At 47.8% G+C, this 21,095-nt stretch overlaps 1 protein-coding gene across 1 annotated transcript in view; it reads right to left on the bottom strand.

The window, feature by feature from the left end:
* The window catches only part of LOC8029187, a 47,787-nt gene that overhangs the window by 14,618 nt on the left and 12,074 nt on the right, over positions 1-21,095 (bottom strand). The window contains exons 3-4 of the mRNA XM_002403627.4: positions 15,813-15,999; positions 11,443-11,734 (exon numbers count right to left, since the gene is read on the bottom strand). Coding sequence (XP_002403671.2) covers positions 11,443-11,734; positions 15,813-15,999 — 479 coding nt within the window. The remainder of the gene's footprint in view (positions 1-11,442; positions 11,735-15,812; positions 16,000-21,095) is intronic.

Raw genomic sequence — 21,095 nt, 5'->3', positions numbered from 1 at the left:
ACCATGCTTGGTTACCTAAAGAAAAACTTTAGGTTAGCCCCAGTATCCCTAAAACTACTAATGTATAAAACCCTTGTCCGTTCCATACTAGACTATGCAGCAGCAATCTGGGATCCTGGTCTCTCAGCTCTCGTGACTGATCTTGAAGCCCTACAGAATCGCGGTGCCCGTTTTATATTTACTAACTATCATCGCACATCTAGTGTCTCAACTATGAAAACTAATTTATCACTTCCTGCTCTTTCATTACGCCGACAAATATCTCGTTTGTGTCTTTTTTATAAAATTTATCATTCCAATACTTCGCTAAAAAACAAACTAATGTTAAATCCTGTTTCCATCTCGCCGCGCGTAGATCATCAATTTAAAGTCGGAATTCCTCATTGCATTACCTCAGCCTATTATAACTCTTTTATTCCAAGGACATCTTCAGAGTGAAATCGCCTTCCCGCGCAATTACCAAACATACTATCCTTTCAAAAAAAGTCAAATTGGACGTTTAGTGTTTATACAGTGTAAGGTTGGTCTGCCAGGATGAGGCGACACTGGTTTACACTGTAGATGAGCAATTTTGCCAGTGCAGTACGACTGCTAACCTGGGGTCTTTAACGTGCTCACGCAGTAGTGATACACGACCGCACGCCGGTACGATGCTCATCCAGATCGAAACGGGCAGGGGTGGGGCTCGAACCCAGGATCCCTGGGTTCTGCAGCGCGAGCTTTCGCTCCACGCGCGTCGAGCTGGGTGTGCGCTTCAGCCCACTCGGCCACCGATCCCCCCTACTATCCTTTGACTTGTTTAAAAGTATGTTGACTACTTACCTATGTTAATATTTCTCTTTGTTTGTTTGCCTTGTTTTATACATTTCTTAATTTGTTTACACTTTTTTTTTACATTTTTCGTGCTTGGCTTTTAGTGTTTGTATATTGTTTGTGTTCCAAATTTGTCTTGTGCCACTCCCCTCTGTAATGCCCCAGGGCCTTGAAAGTACTTAAATAAATAAATAAATAAATCTCGTCGCCACTAGAGCAAGAAAGACCACATTACCATCTTACTTCCCTACAGGCTTAGCAATAGACGTCACTGCCGACCGCAAGGTGGCGTGCACTTTGCGTCACCTCAGGGCCCACCCACAGGTACCGGAAGTGGCGTGTGGAACATGTCGAGACTAATGTGTCATTCCAATAAACGCGTACGATCAAATAAGTTATAACTGATAAGAAGATTCTCATAACTTCTTATATAATCATGTATTGTTCTTCTAAGGTTCTTGCATGATCTTATGTTGTATCATTTTATCATGCGCGTTTATTGGACCAGAATGTTTCTTATACATAACGGCCCCGCCAGCAATGTAACCGCAAACAAACTCATCAAACATCTGGCGTCACGCCATTATGGTGGCGCTGCTGTCGGTATTGCGCATGCGCAGTGCCCACACCTGCTAATGCCGCACTCCGATTGGTCGCGGAGCGATAATGGAGACTCACCAAGCCATGGCGTTTCTCAAGTTGTCAATGATTATAGGCATTTCTAAAAAATCGTCTTCTGCGCGCTGCCATCTTTTTGTCAGCCGGGCCTTCTGAGCATGCGCTGTAGCCTTGCCCTCCGGCATACCAGACGCTTGCGCATGCGTCCACAGATCAGTGACTCAGCATTATTAACTCGGATTGTGAGCGATGGAAAGGTGTATAGTAAAACACAATTTTAGAGCGGCGTAACTAACCCCTCGTACGACTGTACTAGAGTCACTAAATGAGCTGCGCTTAGAGTATCGGCACTCCGTTCCCCGAACATTCTTGTGAGCGCCGCCATTTTGGTGCTTTTGGAGAGCAGACGCAACTGCTGATCGTCATGATTCCAAAGTGCGACTTCCTCGGCATTAGACTCGGTGTTAGGAAGCTGGGGTAATATTGCTTTGCTTTATCGCGAACTGTTTAAACATTTGTGGAGGACGGAAAAGCGTTTCCTATAATTTCAGATAAAGCTTCAGATAACTGGAAACCATGATTTTACGCCATAATAAGGCAAAGTGTCGTTATTCTGAAGCGTAGCTTATTTAGTGGCACTAGACTGCATTTGCCATTCTGTTCCAGTGCCACAAAAATCTTCTAATCAAGCCTCAGAATTATTTTTTTTTTCAAGCAAATTTCGAGTAATTATTACAAAACTTTATGAAATTACCACACGTCAGCTACACTGCAATATACACTTTCTTTCTATGACCAAACTAAAGTAGATACCTTCCTTTTAGGATGTTCCTTTCTTTCTTTTTTTTTTCAACTGATTATTAAAACAACTTGTTAGCGTTGTAAAGAGAGCGAACAAAATGAATAAAAAGTAAACAAATTTTGGATGGCATTAAACTGGTTAAAGCTACCGCGGATTTCTTTTCTTTTTGTTTATTATTATATTCTTCTATTGCTTTCTGAAGTCTGGATACAAAACTTTTCAATCCTCTCCTCAATTCGAAAGCAGACGAAGCAATAAATAAAAAATATGTCTCCGAGGTCTTAAACTAAACAGAAATGAATTCTTTATTCAAGATAGCACCGAGACGAAACAAACATATCATAGACGAATCGGGTAATACTGAACTAATATACAAAAAAAACGCAAAGGAAAAAAACAAGTAAATCTAGATATACGCAGAAGACAGCGGACCAAACCCAGTCCGCGGTTTCGAGTTAAGTCGATGGGGAAAAAAAATATTTTGGGTCCTTGCCTCTTTTTTTTTTCTCTCTTTTTTTCTCTATGGCTTCTTAGTCTCAAATCGGTTTTCCGCATGATCTGATACTAAGGCCTCTCAAAATACGTAACTTCGTTCATACTAAAGAACTACGATAAACTACTCAAGCTGTTATTTTTTTTGTGTGTATGTGTGTGTGTTTTTTATTTTAATGGCTGTACCGAATGTTGTTTCCCCTGCTGCGGTTCTTCTTTTTTTTTTTTTTTTTTGTCTGAGAAGAAAACGGGACATTCGTAGAATATTTCCCGAGTGAACTTCGTTCACTATATACAAAAAAAGTAAACAAGAACTGCGCGTTTATTTTTCAGCAGAACACGCGAGCAGCCAATCACTGCAAACGACAGAAGAAGAAAAAAACATCTTGACCAATGACGCTGGTGAAAGTACGATGAGACCTGAAAAATGCCATGCGAGCGGAAACAATGAACTTGCTTGCTTTCACTTGCTCACTTTCCCTGCTCGCATCGCATATTTCGGGTCCGGTATTCTGAGATATGTCGTTGGTCAGGATATCTAAGTTGTTCGCAGTGATTGGCTGTTTCCATGCTCTACGAAAAAACGCGTTTTTTTTTTTTTTTTTCTGCGTGTACATATTAGAGGATATGTCCGCGCGTATGTTTTTCTGCAAAGCAACCGAAGAGCCAATCATTGCAACCGACAGAGTCAGACTAAAGACAGACACCGGTGAAGAATGCACCTAGTAAAAACCGCCACGCGCCAAGTCACCGAATCGTGTCGCTCCGCGCGGGTCAAGCAGGTGAGGCACTAGCTCTGACGAGTTGCGTGGCATCAACGTGCGTCTCTATAGCGGACTATTTACGCATCGCGTAGGAACACTGGCCGGCGGTACTGAGGGTTAAAAAAAAACTTCTGGCCGCATAAAAGAAAAAAAGTTAACTTCTAATTTTTTTAATAAGTGCGCGCAGTAACAGCGCACATGATGGGACTGTGTGAAAAAGTTTGCTCAGTGTAATTTCGCAAATTTATCCGGCAAAAGAAATATGCCTCATCAATTACCGAGCTATCTGCGTACCTTGTGATGATGGACTCGCAGAGCGCTGTCAAAGTCGTTTACGTATTTTGTTTTACCTTACGTTCGGGCACAGTCAAAGTAAAGAATGATACATGATAAACCCTGAGTCACAGCATTCTCTCTGCGCCTGACAGGATAAGCGGCAGAAAACCGCGAAAGAAAGACGGTGAACGCATAACGTCGCGCTTTCAATTTATTTGTTCCTCGGCGCGTACTTCGGCTGCACTAAGACCTAAGGTAAAAAACGTTACGCAGTTGGAAAACTGGCGTAGGAGCCTGTTGTGAAAAAGTAGTTCCGATACCTACTCGAGAACCGAACTAGACGCGATCGCAACGCCGCCGTTTCTCCCGCAGCGGCCACTCCGGGAACTGCGCGGCTGCACGTACCGGTATAGTAGAGAGCGCAATTGGGTCGGTGGCGCTAGGGTTCCTGTATACATCTTGCGACTTGAGTGACCCCCATAAGCCAGAAATTTCTGCCACCCGCCTGAGCTGTGGTATTCCGGTTAGCGCGACTCCCCAACCGGTATTGTACATCGGCTAGCTTCTGCCTAGAAACAAAAGATAGGATGATCGTCGACAGCTGCAGCAGCGAGCGGCGATGCGTCGGCGTGACAGCTGGCTGTGAGTCGACAAAACCCGCTCGGTTCCTTATCTACCACACTCAGCATCTCGAGCACTCGAACTAGCATTTTCGTTAGTGAGCTAGGTCGAGACTGAGCAGGCAAGGTCATTATGACATCCTTATATTTTATACGTAAGAGTAGACTCGAATCTTCTAGAGGAACGGGGAAGCGTTCCTTCTGAATCCTGAATCATACACGCCTGGGGTCTTGCTTGAAACTGAAGAATCGGTAGGATTTTTTTTTTCAGTTTGATGATTACAAGGAAAGTACAAAACATACACTCGTATTGCGAGCCTACAAAACGAAGCTTGGGGTTTCCAACCGCTTATGTTAGAGTCAAAATAACATCTATTTCATTACAATGCACGTTAATTGCACAATCAGAAAGAGGGCCCGACGCTGCTTTGATGTCATGTTCTAAAATGATGCTTATCTCGCAGTACTTTGAGCAGATCTCTATGCGTGTGATGATTTTTGTCAGACAGTATCTCGTATCGCACGCAAACACAATTCGTTTTTTTTTTTTATAAACCTGATTAGTTTTCTAAGGCCTGCCATGTTCCAAAAAAACACACAAAATCGAAATCGTATTATTGTGCAAACAATTCAAACTGTTGCAGACGGCATACTTCACAGCCATTCCGTGCGCGTTCATCACGCCTTCGTCGTCTGCTACAGGCATCTTGAGACGTCTCGAGGACCGGAATTTGCCGTCGCAAATATTTCAGAAACAGACAATTCTCGGCAAACTCCTGTTGCGGTTAAGTATGAAATCTAGGCTTCCTTCATCTATTACTTTTAGACGTTTAAATTCCACGTCCGATTTTTGACCGATCATTCTTTCTGAGTCTAATTCAGTCCCGTGTATTCGTCCATAACAACGCCCCTAGCAACGGTTTGTTTGGAGCGGTCACGTCACACTAACGGTGTAAATGCGCAGTAATTTTTGAGCAAATACTAGAGATCAGACAAAAACCAGCGATGAGTAGAACCACAAGTGGCTTCGAACAAAACGACGAACTATTCGCAGGACCAATAATCATACAACATCACAACCTCTAAAGAAATTATAACAAATAACAAATAGACGTTAGCATCCCCAACAAAAAAAAATATTCTATTAATGATCCTCAGATTCGATAACGCGGAAATACTTGCGAAATCAACTAAAAGGAATCCCGTTCACAAAGAAAGAGCATTCCAAGAACTTCCAACAAAGGATCCCCTCGATACCTTCCGATAAAAAGAATTCGTTCCCATGAGACATTCAATGGAAAGTCGGCAACGAATACTGATAGATGGCGGGACAAAATAAAAAAGAAATGCCCTGAATACCTGGAAGATCTCGATTACCAGGCGCCAAACCAAACTACGCACTCTTGTGATACACAGACGTAGATGAAACAGCAAAATAGAAAGGGTCACCCATAAAGGACGGCAAGGAAAACGGCAAGAAAGACAACAACCAATACAGCAACGTAGTATAAATGGCTTCGCAGAAATCTTTCTTCACACACAGGGTCCCTCTATATCATTCTTAGCCAGCTATAGTTCGAACGACAGAGCAGCGGGCGGCGCAAAAGTCCACCAACCGATTCCTTCGAGAAGTCCCGCGAAAATTGGAAACGTTTTGAAAAGCTTTGGCAGATAGGAGTCCACATTCATTCTCGGTCAATATGTCGCGCCAGAGGATCGAGATAGACGGCTTAGGCTCTAGAAAGATGCCGAGGGCCAATATGAACGTCGAAGGTGAAAGCTTGAACGAAATGTTTTTGAAAAAAAAAACCGTTGTTGTCAACCTTATTCCAATATTTAAAAAAGAAATTCTAATTTGTTTTAGAGCCCCGCTTCCTCGGGCCACGGCGAATTTAATTTTATTTCAAAAGCACGACGGGAAAAGGCTTCCGCTATAGTGGTGGAAACACTTCTCAAAGTTATATGGATGGATTTTCAAAGCCTTCGATTATTCGCGTATTGAAAAGATCGCACCGGCGTGCCGTTCGCTTGAGCGTCGAAAATGCAATAGGGGGTATTGGGCGCCATATTTGAGGGCGCTGTTTGGAGCGCATGTTTAGAACGAGCTCAGATTAACAGGCTGCTAAGACCGCGGCAACCTTGATGGTGTGGTTAATGCACGTTGCTAGAGAACTGTGGGGGCTTGCCGTCAGCACGCCCTGAGGCCGCCAGTATACAGCGCAGGCCAACGTTTTTTCTACGTACATTACACCGTATATAAGCTGGTGCAGCATGCTTTGCTCTGGCATGCTGCAGGGTACGACCTACGGTAATCATCATGACCTGCCCACAGAAGAGCAGGCCAGCGCGCACCTTGTAGTACATGTCCGCGGCCGCAGCGTTTCGTCACGCTCTGACTTCGCGGCGCTGGACAAAGATTGTTGATGTGTGTGTATTTCCTAGGGTATCCGCATATTAATCAAAGGCGCAGAAGGCGCGGCGGTGTCAGAGCCATCTATACTGGGAGAGTTTGGCATTCTTTTGAAGATGCTGGCAGTCTAGCAACCACGGCCAGAGATCTGGCAACCAAATGTTTCCCCCGCAATTTTGTGTTACTAATTACTGACCCAGTCTGGATTAGCAACCCCGTGTTCGCAGTGACCCGTCATCGTTATGAAAGTGTTTCTCGTTACTGCAAGCGTCTTTGGCGCTACACGGGCAATCAGCAGCTCAAACTTACTTATCTGCTATCGGATCTCTTAAAATTATATGAACTCAAACTTGTTCTTTTTTGAAAAATGAATTTGGAATACTTTGAATATTATCTCTTAAAACGGACCACCGGTATTTATTATTATTATTAAATTTTGTTTGCTGTTTTAGCCCAGAAGTGTGCGAGAATGTTTGGACGAGACAGCCAACGCGCCAAAGCGCGGACGGCAGAGTTAAGCGGGAAAGAGAAAAATACACATCACGGGCGGGAGACGAAGAAAAGGCACCCTTTGTGGGATTTTTGAGTGACTTCGAGGGAAAGAATTCAACAAAAGCAACTGCTTCTTAAGCTTCCCTTTGTCCTTTTGTTGGGTTCCCGTCAACACGCGCGTTGCAGACTGGGAACCTGTGGGCCAGGGGTGGAGCGCGCGTGGAGTTTTCTTCCTACCGATTCCCACAATGCAATACCAGGCATTACACCGCGATGAGGAGCTTCGAGTTTTAGAATAACTGTATTCTCCAGTGTCCTTCCCCGTCGATGCACAGATGTTACAGAAACGTGACTGTATGCTCCAGAGTAAAAACATAAACGCCATCGGATGGATGCATGACGGATGCTAACGGCTATGCCCTTTATCACGGGCGGTGGCTTGCGCCACCTAGGCTAGATCTTGGTGTTTAAAATCAATGTTGCCAGTTACCCGAAGCTTTACCTGAAATCACAGGAAACGTTTTTTCGGCTTCAAAATATTTAGAGGTCGGCATTTTAGGTCGCCCTCACTCACCCTCACCCTCACAGCCACACTCACCTAAGCCCCTCACCCTCAGCCCCTCACTCACCCTCATCCTCAGTCACACTCTCCTTCAGGCCTTCGCTCACGCTCACTGAACCTCACGGTACTCACGCACTCACGATCCTCAAAGCCCTCACGGCCCTCACACCCCTCGCCGCCCTCACGGGTGGTTCTCATTTGAACCCGTTCGCATTTCTACCTTCTCGTTTTTACCTTCTCATTTCAACCCAGCGCAAAACAACTTTCGCGTTTCTCCCTTTCTCATTTAAACCGTTCTCAAAACAAACTTTCGGGTTTTGACCCTTCTCAAAACGACTTTTCTCATTTTAACCTTCCTCATTTCAAATTTTCTCAAAACATACTTTCTGGTTTTGACCATTGTCAGAAAGACTTTTCTCATTTTAACCTCCCTCATTTCGAACCCAAATTAATCCAATATCATGATCTCGCAATCCTTCTGCGGTATTTATGGCGAATTCGGGTAATTAATTGCCTTCGAGCCCTTGCCTGTGGCACCGGCGACCAAAAACGCGCCAGCGGCGCATCACGTGACCCTCTCCACCCGAATGCAAAGCACAATGAACAGGCGTTTTTATTTGACTGGGTCGCGAGTGAGCTCTGTTAACTACTTCTTCGATCATTCTATGGTACCATGAGCACGCTGCATACGCCAACAACATAAATTACGACTCTTTGAGATGTGTGTAAACAGAAGCGGCTTCACAAAACTTTTCAAAATATTGGCATTACCACAGTCCGTACAGCTGACAGAATATTAAAATATAAAATTAATGAAAGGGCAGATGTATAAATCAGTGCGGTGCAGCCCGCACGCGCGTCAAATTTCAATAAACTTCGTTTGGATTTTCGATTAACTGTTGCCACGGAGGCTTGCCAGCGTCGCTTTCCATATTCTGTTTACTGTTAGTACCTTTTTTGGAACCCTCAGTCTTCTCATTGCACCACCCTCCTTGAAATTGTAATGCGTGTTCAAGTTTCAAACTGCATCACTATGCATACTTTTTTTTCAGCGGTGTAATAACTTTTTATTACAGAGTTGTAAAATAAAGTGATGTATGATGCAGCCCGTGTCTCAGAGCAAACATACCTTGCTCATTCTGGATAAATTCTTCCAAAAATGTTGACTTTCTTTGAAACATAAATTATCTTTCTCTTCGTTGTTTTTGCTATCTTGTCTCAGAGCACAAAAGGGTGCCTGTCTCGATGGCTTCATTTGCCACTCGAACCCGCTATTTGCCGCCTCAGCGAGCATTGTTTCGTTTGGTTCCCTATCCCGATTCGGATGTGACGATACCGGATACAGTCTGGCAGGCAAGCTGCCCGACCTCTTGGAGCTCGGGAAAACTTCTGCTGGTAAATTGCCGGTACACGCCTGAGAAGCGCAACCCGAAAAGCTTGCACCCGCCAGCCTTTGACCACGCGAACGCCCTTGCCGAAGATATGGGAAAACTTTTTTTCAGGGAAAATGACCACCCGAATTGGCCATTACAAGCAATAACACACGACTAGCACAATGATCCATCCGCTCCACACGACGACATCTTAACGACATACAGCGACAGAAGAGAAATGAAGTACCGAATCTGCGCTAGCATTTTTGAAACACGTCACCATGTGACCACGTAGCTACGTCAACAGACGCGGGGTGGCACGCAGGCATAAGGAAAATTGTTTCATGTGCTATGCAACAGATGGTGCCGCTTCGCTTCTTCTTCAACCTTCATCCTTCAACTGTTTTTCCTTCTTTCTATACCTCACTACGGTGTTCAAATGATAACGGGTTCAAATGAGAAAGGGTCGAAACGCGAAAGGTTAAAACGCGAAGGGCGTTTTGCGAATGGGTTCAGACGAGAAGGGTTCAAATGAGAACGGGTTCAAATGAGGCGGGTATAAATAAGAAAGGGTCGAAACGCGAAAGGTTAGAACGAGAAGGGCGTTTTGCGAATGGGTTCAAACGAGAGGGGTTCAAATAAGAATGGGTTGTTTCGAGATACACCCGCCCTCATGCACTCAGGGTCCTCGCAACCCTCATGCCCCTCACCACCCTCACGGCCCTCACTCACTCATACCCCTCACGCACTCCACGGTCCTCACAGCCTTCACGTTCCCTACCGCCCTCACGCACTCATACCCCTCACGCACTCACGATCCTCAAAGCCCTCACGGCCCTCACACCCCTCACCGCCCTCACGGTCCTCGCAACCCTCACGCCCCTCACCGCCCTCACGGCCCTCACGCACTCATACCCCTCACGCACTCGCGATCCTCATAGCCCTCACGCCCCTCACGGTCCTTACAGCCCTTACAGCCCTCACGGCCCTCACACCCCTCACGACCTCACGGCCTTCACTCACCCTCACACTCATTAATTTTCCTAATTCAGAAATTCACTCATCCTCACCTCACTTATGAAGATGAGTGTGAGTAAGGGGGAGTGAGGGCCCTCACAGGAGAGTATGCAAATATTAGGACGGACCGCGACAGATGAAAACGATACCGCCCGAGCTTTGTCATATAGCATCTATAGCTCAGGAACTCGCATTTACTAATTGTAACGATCGCCGAAGGCGACCGCTCTGCAGTAAGCACCAAAACGGTGGCGCCTAAAAGAAAATCGGCGATGGGAGTGCCGATATTCTAGGCATATATGTTGTTCAAGGGCTCTAGAATGGGCCGACGAATCCGGGTGAAGCCGTTAAAATGACCGCATAAATCGGCTTGGTAGCGTCTCGCGCTACGATTTACCACAAAGGTGATCGAAGGTGGTGGAAGCATCGCATCAAGGTTCCAAAAAACACACGAATAAAAAAAAAAAAAAAAAAAAACATGACTATTTTTTTTTTTGTTTTTTTTTTTTATATATATATATAACTTACGGCGCTTGTTTCCTATCTACGCACCCTTTGACTGCCGGAACAACCGACAGATGGCGGCAACGGCCCCGGCGCAAGCTTACCGCCCGGCCCGGTCACGCCAAGAACAGACGATGTTTTTTTTAATCAAAAACGGCGCGCGTTCAATAAATCCCATTAAATGGAAACAAAAAAATATATATATATAACCGATGGTGCGCGTTGAGTAATTTCAGGTACATGTCGTCTGCTTTTGGCGCGACCGGTCAGTAAGCTATCACCGGGGCCGCTGCCGCCATCTGTTGGTTGTTGCGCCAGCCAAAGGGTGCGCGCAGACAGGCGCCGTAAGAAGAGAACATCAGTAATCTTTTCTTTTTTGTTTTATTTTTACTATTTACTAAAGTAAGTTTGTTCTTTTAATTTTTTATGCGATACTTCCACTACCTTCGGGCGCCTCTTTGGTGAATCGTGGCGCGATACATTACCAAGCCAATTTATCCGATCACTTTAAAGGCTTCACCCGAATTCGAGGGCACGCCGTAGTTCAGCCGACGGAGGCAGCTGAACAAGACGAGACAGCCGACTGAAGATCTTGGCCCATAGATGCCAAGAATGCCGCGCGGGGAAAGCGAACAAACATGCTTTTTTGTATACATACTGAATGCTTTGTCTACGAGGAAGGAATTACTCGGTGCTCACTCGAGAACCAGGATGCGTCTCCTTCGCATGCGTCTGTGAGAGCAGCGTCGCACAGCGATCACCACCGTCACGTTGATGATGAGAAAGCCCACAATGCCCGTCAGGGCGCCCAGCAGGACGTTGAAAGAAGGTACGGCCCGGCTGCTGTCTTCGTCGCGGAGGATGGTCTGCTTGTAGACCGAGTGGTACGAGCCCTTGTACGGGTCCTGCTGCTGCCACGAAGACTGGCCGCCACCGCCGCTGCTCTGCCCGGATGCACCGCTGCCGCCTCCAGGACTCCCGCTCCGAGTCGCTATGCAAAAGATGTTGAATCGGTGAAGGTTGGACGTCGGAGAGGTCTTTTGTAGCGGAGACAAGTACGCGGAAACATCTACGCTCAAATCTACTCTCTATAAAAATGACTCTGTTTGACATTTCTTCAAGGCGTTCTAGATGCGTAGCATTTAGAACTCTTCGCGCTTTTCCTCTTGCGGGCACAGTAAGGAGGGCGCTCAAGGGCACGGGGCGGGGGTTTAATTATTATATAACGCCGTCCCAGCGTCACCTTGCATTGTAATGTCACGGTGCGACATGACGTCAAAGTGATGTCAAAGCACGTGACGTCATGATGACACGTGACTCGTGGAATCACGTGACGCCAAAGCATCGGGTGGCGTCATAGTTTCACCTGATGTCACGATGTATCGATTACACTGTGACCTCATAGAGGCTGCACACCCACGGCCACGGAAACCCCGAGGCTAGCCCTATAAACGCTAGGCATTTAAAGAAAAAGCCTGTGAATCCACATTCCTGCGGAGATTACGGATCCTGAGCTCAATCCCGTCCCTGCCCGCTTCGATCTGGATGAGCATCGTATACCGGCGTGCGGTCGTTGTAGCACTGCCACGTGACGAACGGCTTATAGGGGGCGCACTGGTGCCTATCAAAATGGCTGTCATCTCCATGATCGTCGCAGAACAGCGGTACGAGGCTGGGTATGCGAAGCGTAAGTAATTCTACAGGGTGATTCAAGGAGACGCCAGGCTCTTTAAATCGACCGCAAAATTCGGTTTCTTAACCTATCACGCTACGACTTTGTGCAGCGTTGCCCACAGATGGTGCTTTTTTTTTTTTTTTTGTAAAATTTGCAAAGAGCAAACTAAAAGTAAAGTAAAGAAAGAAAAAGGCTTAGCTCCTATGGTAACGCAGCGAAGCCACCGGTCTTCAAACAACACGGCGCCGTTTCGCACGGGAGACAAGAGATGGCGCAAGCGGTCGCGACGCCAACTGCCGCCAACGGACGAGCATACGACGCCGAGAGCCGGCGTCTTTAGCAGACAAGGAACTGCACTTCCTTGTTGTTACCGCGCCTGTTTTTGTTTCTGCGACTGTCGCCGCCTGCGGAACGCGCGCCGCTTTTGAGTTGAAAAGATTGTCTGCTAAAAACGCCGGCTCTCGGCGCCGTATGCTCGTTCGTTGGTGGCGTTTGTTGGGCCATCTCTTGTCTCCCGTGCGAAACGGCGCCGTGTTGTTTGAAGACCGGTGGCGTCGCTGCATTTCCATAGAAGCTAAGCCTTTTTCTTTTTTTACTTTTTCCTCAAGTAAATTCGCTCTTTGCAAATTTTACAAAAAAAAAATACACCATCTGTGGGCAACGCTGCACAAAGTCGTAGCGTGATAGCTTAAGAAACCGAATTTTGCGGTCGATTTAAAGAGCCTGCAGCGTCTTCTTGAATCACCCTGGAGTTTTGCTATATACGAGGTATTAGAACCTCACGCTATTTTTTCTCGCCAGGAAGGTGTAGGCAAGGCAATTTATTATGAGGCCGATCATCCAGGAGCTAGGGAGCGCGATTCTCACACCGCGGTACCACCACCGCTGAAAGTTGCGAATAGCAGTTGTGCTGCACTGGCTAAATTTCTTATCTACAGCGTAAACTAGTGTCGACGTACCTCGAAGGCATACATTAGGGTGAGGAAGATAAATCAATTTAAGATATTATACCGCATCTCGAAGGCAGATTGACCTTACGCTGTATAAACACGAACGTCAAACTTGGTTTGCTTTGGGCTAATTTCTTTTATCATCTACACTGGAGACACCAGGCGCCCGCTGGGGCTGATTAACTTCCAGCTGTCTACACATAATACACGCAACACAATTAATTTTAATCCCGGCGAACGACGGGAGCATCTAAGCTAATGCCGAAGTTCAGACTACGATTAGACCTGAAACATGCGATGAGCTGCAGGTACAACCACCAAGTGAAGCCTACTCCTATAGTCTTCACGCACATCGCATCTTTTAGGTATAATTGTATTTCGAGCTTCGTTACTCGCAGAGATCCATCCGTTGTTTGCAGTGGTTTACTGTCTCCGAGCCCTACAAAAAAGTAAACTATTTTTTTTATATATAATAGAGTTGTAATGCCAGCTTATGTCTGGATGGATTGATGGATGGATGGATGCGGTTGAATTCTTTAAATCGGGCGGCAACTTGCTCCACCTAGCCAGTGTTCTTTTTTTCTTACATTTATTTAACATAGAGATATATCTAGAGATATATTCTTAAAAGCTATCGTACCACGAAGGCGCCTCTATGCAACCGGGTGACCACACCTTCCGCCCTACGGGTCGCCCGGAAGGGAATAAGAAAATATTCATCCATCCTTCGACCTATGCCACCACTTAGATAATCTCTTCGTTGTTATCTCCACCTTCCCCGTGTCTATTTTTCTCTCACTATCCCTAAATCCCAGTGCGTATGTTAAATTAGTCGCATCCTCAGCTACTACAGGGTGAAACCCCCTACAGTAAAATATCAAGTGCTCAAGTGCTCAACCGCCTCCTCCTCCTCCTCTCCACAAGCTCCACACACCGTATTTGCTTCCTGATATCTAGCTTTATATGTCTTAGTCCGCAACACCCCCGTCCTCGCCTCGAACATCAAGGAGCTCCCTCTAGAATCGTTCAAGATGGGTTCCTCAGTAATACCCTTCCTAAAAGATCTCTACATTTCCAAGACCGATTTTGTCTGCATGCCTGCTTCCCATATTTCCCTCTGTTTCTTTAACTATCTTCTGAACCTCTATTTTCTCATCCGCCTCTCTGCTATTGGCCATATATTTAGATCCAAGCTTTCTAGTCCGCTTTTTCCATTTTGTATCGAAGCTCCTCGTGTATAAGTAGCTAAGAACTCTTCGTGCCCATCGTTCTGCATCTATTTCTCTTAGCGTATCCTCAAATTCTATCTTACTGGTAGCTTCCTGCCCTCGAATGAGGTCCCTTCCCATATCACCCTGCATACCTTGGTTCGGTCTTTTACCATGTGCTCCCACGGCCCCCAACCTACCTACTCCTCGCTGCTTTATTTCTAGCCTTGTCTGGACGTCCAGTTTTTTTGCTCAAAAATGCATTTGCAAAAGTAGGGCTCGAAACCATAACTCCTTTCCAGGTTTCCCTAAAACACCTCATACCTGTTATAGTTCCACAGTGTTCTATTTTTCATTACAGCTGCATATCTCTGTTGCCCTTACCAGTTACATATTTTGCATGTTCATTGTGGTATTCTGTACCCCCCTTATTTTATACTCCTAAATACTAGTATTTATTGACTCGCTCAGCCTGTAATCCTTGAATCTTTAGCTCTGCAATTCCGTCATTACTGAACATCATGTCCGCTGATTTGTCACTACTGAATTCTAAGCTTAACGTGTGGCCCTCTGCGCCACATAGATTCATTAAGGGCTGAAGCTCTAAGTTGCTATGTCATCAGCATACATCAGACCTGGTAATGAGGGTTTGATCTTTTGACCTTGCCTGTCGTATGAAAGGTCCAACCCCCAAGATTGTTTTTTTCCAACTTTTCCTCGAATCCTTAGAGATACAAGATGAACTTATTTTTAAATACATCTGACCGCTTTTTCCGCCATTACAATAGCCTTTTATTTTAATTTCAACGGCGGGTTAATCATTGAAGTCCATACCTCTTCTAAAACATCTGCTTGATTCCTTTTAAATAACTACTTGGGTAAATTATTATTTAGATAAGAAAGAAAAACACGCACACGCTACTGGCCGCGCATTCTAGAATGAAAACAACCTCTCTTGTCTTATTGCCCGCACAAACTTGGCCACCGAACCGACCCGCCACCTTCCCCTGCTAGAATGGCGAGTGCACCGGCTCCTCGCGGATTGCATGATATATGTTGGGTATTCCGGCCATCGCCTCAAAAACGACGAAGGAAGGGGCACACGCGCAGATACAGTCGGTCGCCGACGCAGCGAGTAACAGCCGCCCAAGTCTCGCTCTCGCCAAACCCACCCCCACCACCGCATTAGAGTGTTCTCAAAGAACGGGAACATACACGACTCGGACAGGCTCTCACCCGTCGTGAACTTGAGTACGTTGGACGCCAGCTTCGTGCCCGCGGACTCGGGGGTGGTGCCGTTCCCGCCGACTCCGCCGTCGAGGCAGCAGTAGCACACCATGTGGAAGTGGTACGTGGCGTTGTGCCGAAGACCGCCCACCGTGAACGTGGGACCCCTCGGCATGAAGTTGGACATCACCTCGACCTGGCGGCCAGAGAGGCTCGTTACTGTCTTCCACTCCAAAGCCGCAGTTACACTGCTGATACTAATACATCGTACAGACAACGGTCTCTGCAGACACTAGGGAGTTTTAGGGAACTGTTTTTTGCACACGCAATACGGTACGATGGGCCCTCCGGTACGAACTCCGCATGCGCTACCGCAGAAGACTCGCAAATGTGCAGTGCGTACCGGACGGCTTATCGTACCGTATCGGGTGTGCAAACACGGTTCACTAAAACTCTCGAATAGAGAGTTTTAGGGAACCGTTTTGGCACACGCAATACGGTACGATGGGCCCTCCGGTACGAACTCCGCATGCGCTACCGCACAAGACTCGCAAATGTGCAGTGCGTACCGGACGGCTTATCGTACCGTATCGGGTGTGCAAACACGGTTCACTAAAACTCTCGAATAGAGAGTTTTAGGGAACCGTTTTGGCACACGCAATACGGTACGATGGGCCCTCCGGTACGAACTCCGCATGCGCTAGCGCACAAGACTCGCAAATGTGCAGTGCGTACCGGACGGCTTATCGTACCGTATCGGGTGTGCAAACACGGTTCACTAAAACTCTCGAATAGAGAGTTTTAGGGAACCGTTTTGGCACACGCAATACGGTACGATGGGCCCTCCGGTACGAACTCCGCATGCGCTACCGCAGAAGACTCGCAAATGTGCAGTGCGTACCGGACGGCTTATCGTACCGTATCGGGTGTGCAAACACGGTTCACTAAAACTCTCGAATAGAGAGTTTTAGGGAACCGTTTTTGCACACGCAATACGGTACGATGGGCCCTCCGGTACGAACTCCGCATGCGCTACCGCACAAGACTCGCAAATGTGCAGTGCGTACCGGACGGCTTATCGTACCGTATCGGGTGTGCAAACACGGTTCACTAAAACTCTCGAATAGAGAGTTTTAGGGAACCGTTTTGGCACACGCAATACGGTACGATGGGCCCTCCGGTACGAACTCCGCATGCGCTACCGCACAAGACTCGCAAATGTGCAGTGCGTACCGGACGGCTTATCGTACCGTATCGGGTGTGCAAACACGGTTCACTAAAACTCTCGAATAGAGAGTTTTAGGGAACCGTTTTGGCACACGCAATACGGTACGATGGGCCCTCCGGTACGAACTCCGCATGCGCTACCGCACAAGACTCGCAAATGTGCAGTGCGTACCGGACGGCTTATCGTACCGTATCGGGTGTGCAAACACGGTTCACTAAAACTCTCGAATAGAGAGTTTTAGGGAACCGTTTTGGCACACGCAATACGGTACGATGGGCCCTCCGGTACGAACTCCGCATGCGCTACCGCACAAGACTCGCAAATGTGCAGTGCGTACCGGACGGCTTATCGTACCGTATCGGGTGTGCAAACACGGTTCACTAAAACTCTCGAATAGAGAGTTTTAGGGAACCGTTTTGGCACACGCAATACGGTACGATGGGCCCTCCGGTACGAACTCCGCATGCGCTACCGCACAAGACTCGCAAATGTGCAGTGCGTACCGGACGGCTTATCGTACCGTATCGGGTGTGCAAACACGGTTCACTAAAACTCTCGAATAGAGAGTTTTAGGGAACCGTTTTTGCACACGCAATACGGTACGATGGGCCCTCCGGTACGAACTCCGCATGCGCTACCGCACAAGACTCGCAAATGTGCAGTGCGTACCGGACGGCTTATCGTACCGTATCGGGTGTGCAAACACGGTTCACTAAAACTCTCGAATAGAGAGTTTTAGGGAACCGTTTTGGCACACGCAATACGGTACGATGGGCCCTCCGGTACGAACTCCGCATGCGCTACCGCACAAGACTCGCAAATGTGCAGTGCGTACCGGACGGCTTATCGTACCGTATCGGGTGTGCAAACACGGTTCACTAAAACTCTCGAATAGAGAGTTTTAGGGAACCGTTTTGGCACACGCAATACGGTACGATGGGCCCTCCGGTACGAACTCCGCATGCGCTACCGCACAAGACTCGCAAATGTGCAGTGCGTACCGGACGGCTTATCGTACCGTATCGGGTGTGCAAACACGGTTCACTAAAACTCTCGAATAGAGAGTTTTAGGGAACCGTTTTGGCACACGCAATACGGTACGATGGGCCCTCCGGTACGAACTCCGCATGCGCTACCGCACAAGACTCGCAAATGTGCAGTGCGTACCGGACGGCTTATCGTACCGTATCGGGTGTGCAAACACGGTTCACTAAAACTCTCGAATAGAGAGTTTTAGGGAACCGTTTTGGCACACGCAATACGGTACGATGGGCCCTCCGGTACGAACTCCGCATGCGCTACCGCAGAAGACTCGCAAATGTGCAGTGCGTACCGGACGGCTTATCGTACCGTATCGGGTGTGCAAACACGGTTCACTAAAACTCTCGAATAGAGAGTTTTAGGGAACCGTTTTGGCACACGCAATACGGTACGATGGGCCCTCCGGTACGAACTCCGCATGCGCTACCGCACAAGACTCGCAAATGTGCAGTGCGTACCGGACGGCTTATCGTACCGTATCGGGTGTGCAAACACGGTTCACTAAAACTCTCGAATAGAGAGTTTTAGGGAACCGTTTTGGCACACGCAATACGGTACGATGGGCCCTCCGGTACGAACTCCGCATGCGCTACCGCACAAGACTCGCAAATGTGCAGTGCGTACCGGACGGCTTATCGTACCGTATCGGGTGTGCAAACACGGTTCACTAAAACTCTCGAATAGAGAGTTTTAGGGAACCGTTTTGGCACACGCAATACGGTACGATGGGCCCTCCGGTACGAACTCCGCATGCGCTACCGCACAAGACTCGCAAATGTGCAGTGCGTACCGGACGGCTTATCGTACCGTATCGGGTGTGCAAACACGGTTCACTAAAACTCTCGAATAGAGAGTTTTAGGGAACCGTTTTGGCACACGCAATACGGTACGATGGGCCCTCCGGTACGAACTCCGCATGCGCTACCGCACAAGACTCGCAAATGTGCAGTGCGTACCGGACGGCTTATCGTACCGTATCGGGTGTGCAAACACGGTTCACTAAAACTCTCGAATAGAGAGTTTTAGGGAACCGTTTTTGCACACGCAATACGGTACGATGGGCCCTCCGGTATGAACTCCGCATGCGCTACCGCACAAGACTCGCAAATGTGCAGTGCGTACCGGACGGCTTATCGTACCGTATCGGGTGTGCAAACACGGTTCACTAAAACTCTCGAATAGAGAGTTTTAGGGAACCGTTTTGGCACACGCAATACGGTACGATGGGCCCTCCGGTACGAACTCCGCATGCGCTGCCGCACAAGACTCGCAAATGTGCAGTGCGTACCGGACGGCTTATCGTACCGTATCGGGTGTGCAAACACGGTTCACTAAAACTCTCGAATAGAGAGTTTTAGGGAACCGTTTTGGCACACGCAATACGGTACGATGGGCCCTCCGGTACGAACTCCGCATGCGCTACCGCACAAGACTCGCAAATGTGCAGTGCGTACCGGACGGCTTATCGTACCGTATCGGGTGTGCAAACACGGTTCACTAAAACTCTCGAATAGAGAGTTTTAGGGAACCGTTTTGGCACACGCAATACGGTACGATGGGCCCTCCGGTACGAACTCCGCATGCGCTACCGCACAAGACTCGCAAATGTGCAGTGCGTACCGGACGGCTTATCGTACCGTATCGGGTGTGCAAACACGGTTCACTAAAACTCTCGAATAGAGAGTTTTAGGGAACCGTTTTGGCACACGCAATACGGTACGATGGGCCCTCCGGTACGAACTCCGCATGCGCTACCGCACAAGACTCGCAAATGTGCAGTGCGTACCGGACGGCTTATCGTACCGTATCGGGTGTGCAAACACGGTTCACTAAAACTCTCGAATAGAGAGTTTTAGGGAACCGTTTTGGCACACGCAATACGGTACGATGGGCCCTCCGGTACGAACTCCGCATGCGCTACCGCACAAGACTCGCAAATGTGCAGTGCGTACCGGACGGCTTATCGTACCGTATCGGGTGTGCAAACACGGTTCACTAAAACTCTCGAATAGAGAGTTTTAGGGAACCGTTTTGGCACACGCAATACGGTACGATGGGCCCTCCGGTACGAACTCCGCATGCGCTACCGCAGAAGACTCGCAAATGTGCAGTGCGTACCGGACGGCTTATCGTACCGTATCGGGTGTGCAAACACGGTTCACTAAAACTCTCGAATAGAGAGTTTTAGGGAACCGTTTTCGCACACGCAATACGGTACGATGGGCCCTCCGGTACGAACTCCGCATGCGCTACCGCACAAGACTCGCAAATGTGCAGTGCGTACCGGACGGCTTATCGTACCGTATCGGGTGTGCAAACACGGTTCACTAAAACTCTCGAATAGGGAGTTTTAGGGAACCGTTTTGGCACACGCAATACGGTACGATGGGCCCTCCGGTACGAACTCCGCATGCGCTACCGCACAAGACTCGCAAATGTGCAGTGCGTACCGGACGGCTTATCGTACCGTATCGGGTGTGCAAACACGGTTCACTAAAACTCTCGAATAGAGAGTTTTAGGGAACCGTTTTGGCACACGCAATACGGTACGATGGGCCCTCCGGTACGAACTCCGCATGCGCTACCGCACAAGACTCGCAAATGTGCAGTGCGTACCGGACGGCTTATCGTACCGTATCGGGTGTGCAAACACGGTTCACTAAAACTCTCGAATAGAGAGTTTTAGGGAACCGTTTTGGCACACGCAATACGGTACGATGGGCCCTCCGGTACGAACTCCGCATGCGCTACCGCACAAGACTCGCAAATGTGCAGTGCGTACCGGACGGCTTATCGTACCGTATCGGGTGTGCAAACACGGTTCACTAAAACTCTCGAATAGAGAGTTTTAGGGAACCGTTTTTGCACACGCAATACGGTACGATGGGCCCTCCGGTATGAACTCCGCATGCGCTACCGCACAAGACTCGCAAATGTGCAGTGCGTACCGGACGGCTTATCGTACCGTATCGGGTGTGCAAACACGGTTCACTAAAACTCTCGAATAGAGAGTTTTAGGGAAC

This window comes from Ixodes scapularis, unplaced genomic scaffold, assembly GCF_016920785.2.
Source record: "Ixodes scapularis isolate PalLabHiFi unplaced genomic scaffold, ASM1692078v2 PGA_scaffold12__126_contigs__length_90152505, whole genome shotgun sequence".
Classification (NCBI taxonomy): domain Eukaryota; kingdom Metazoa; phylum Arthropoda; class Arachnida; order Ixodida; family Ixodidae; genus Ixodes; species Ixodes scapularis.
This window is presented reverse-complemented; position numbering and strand designations above follow the sequence as displayed.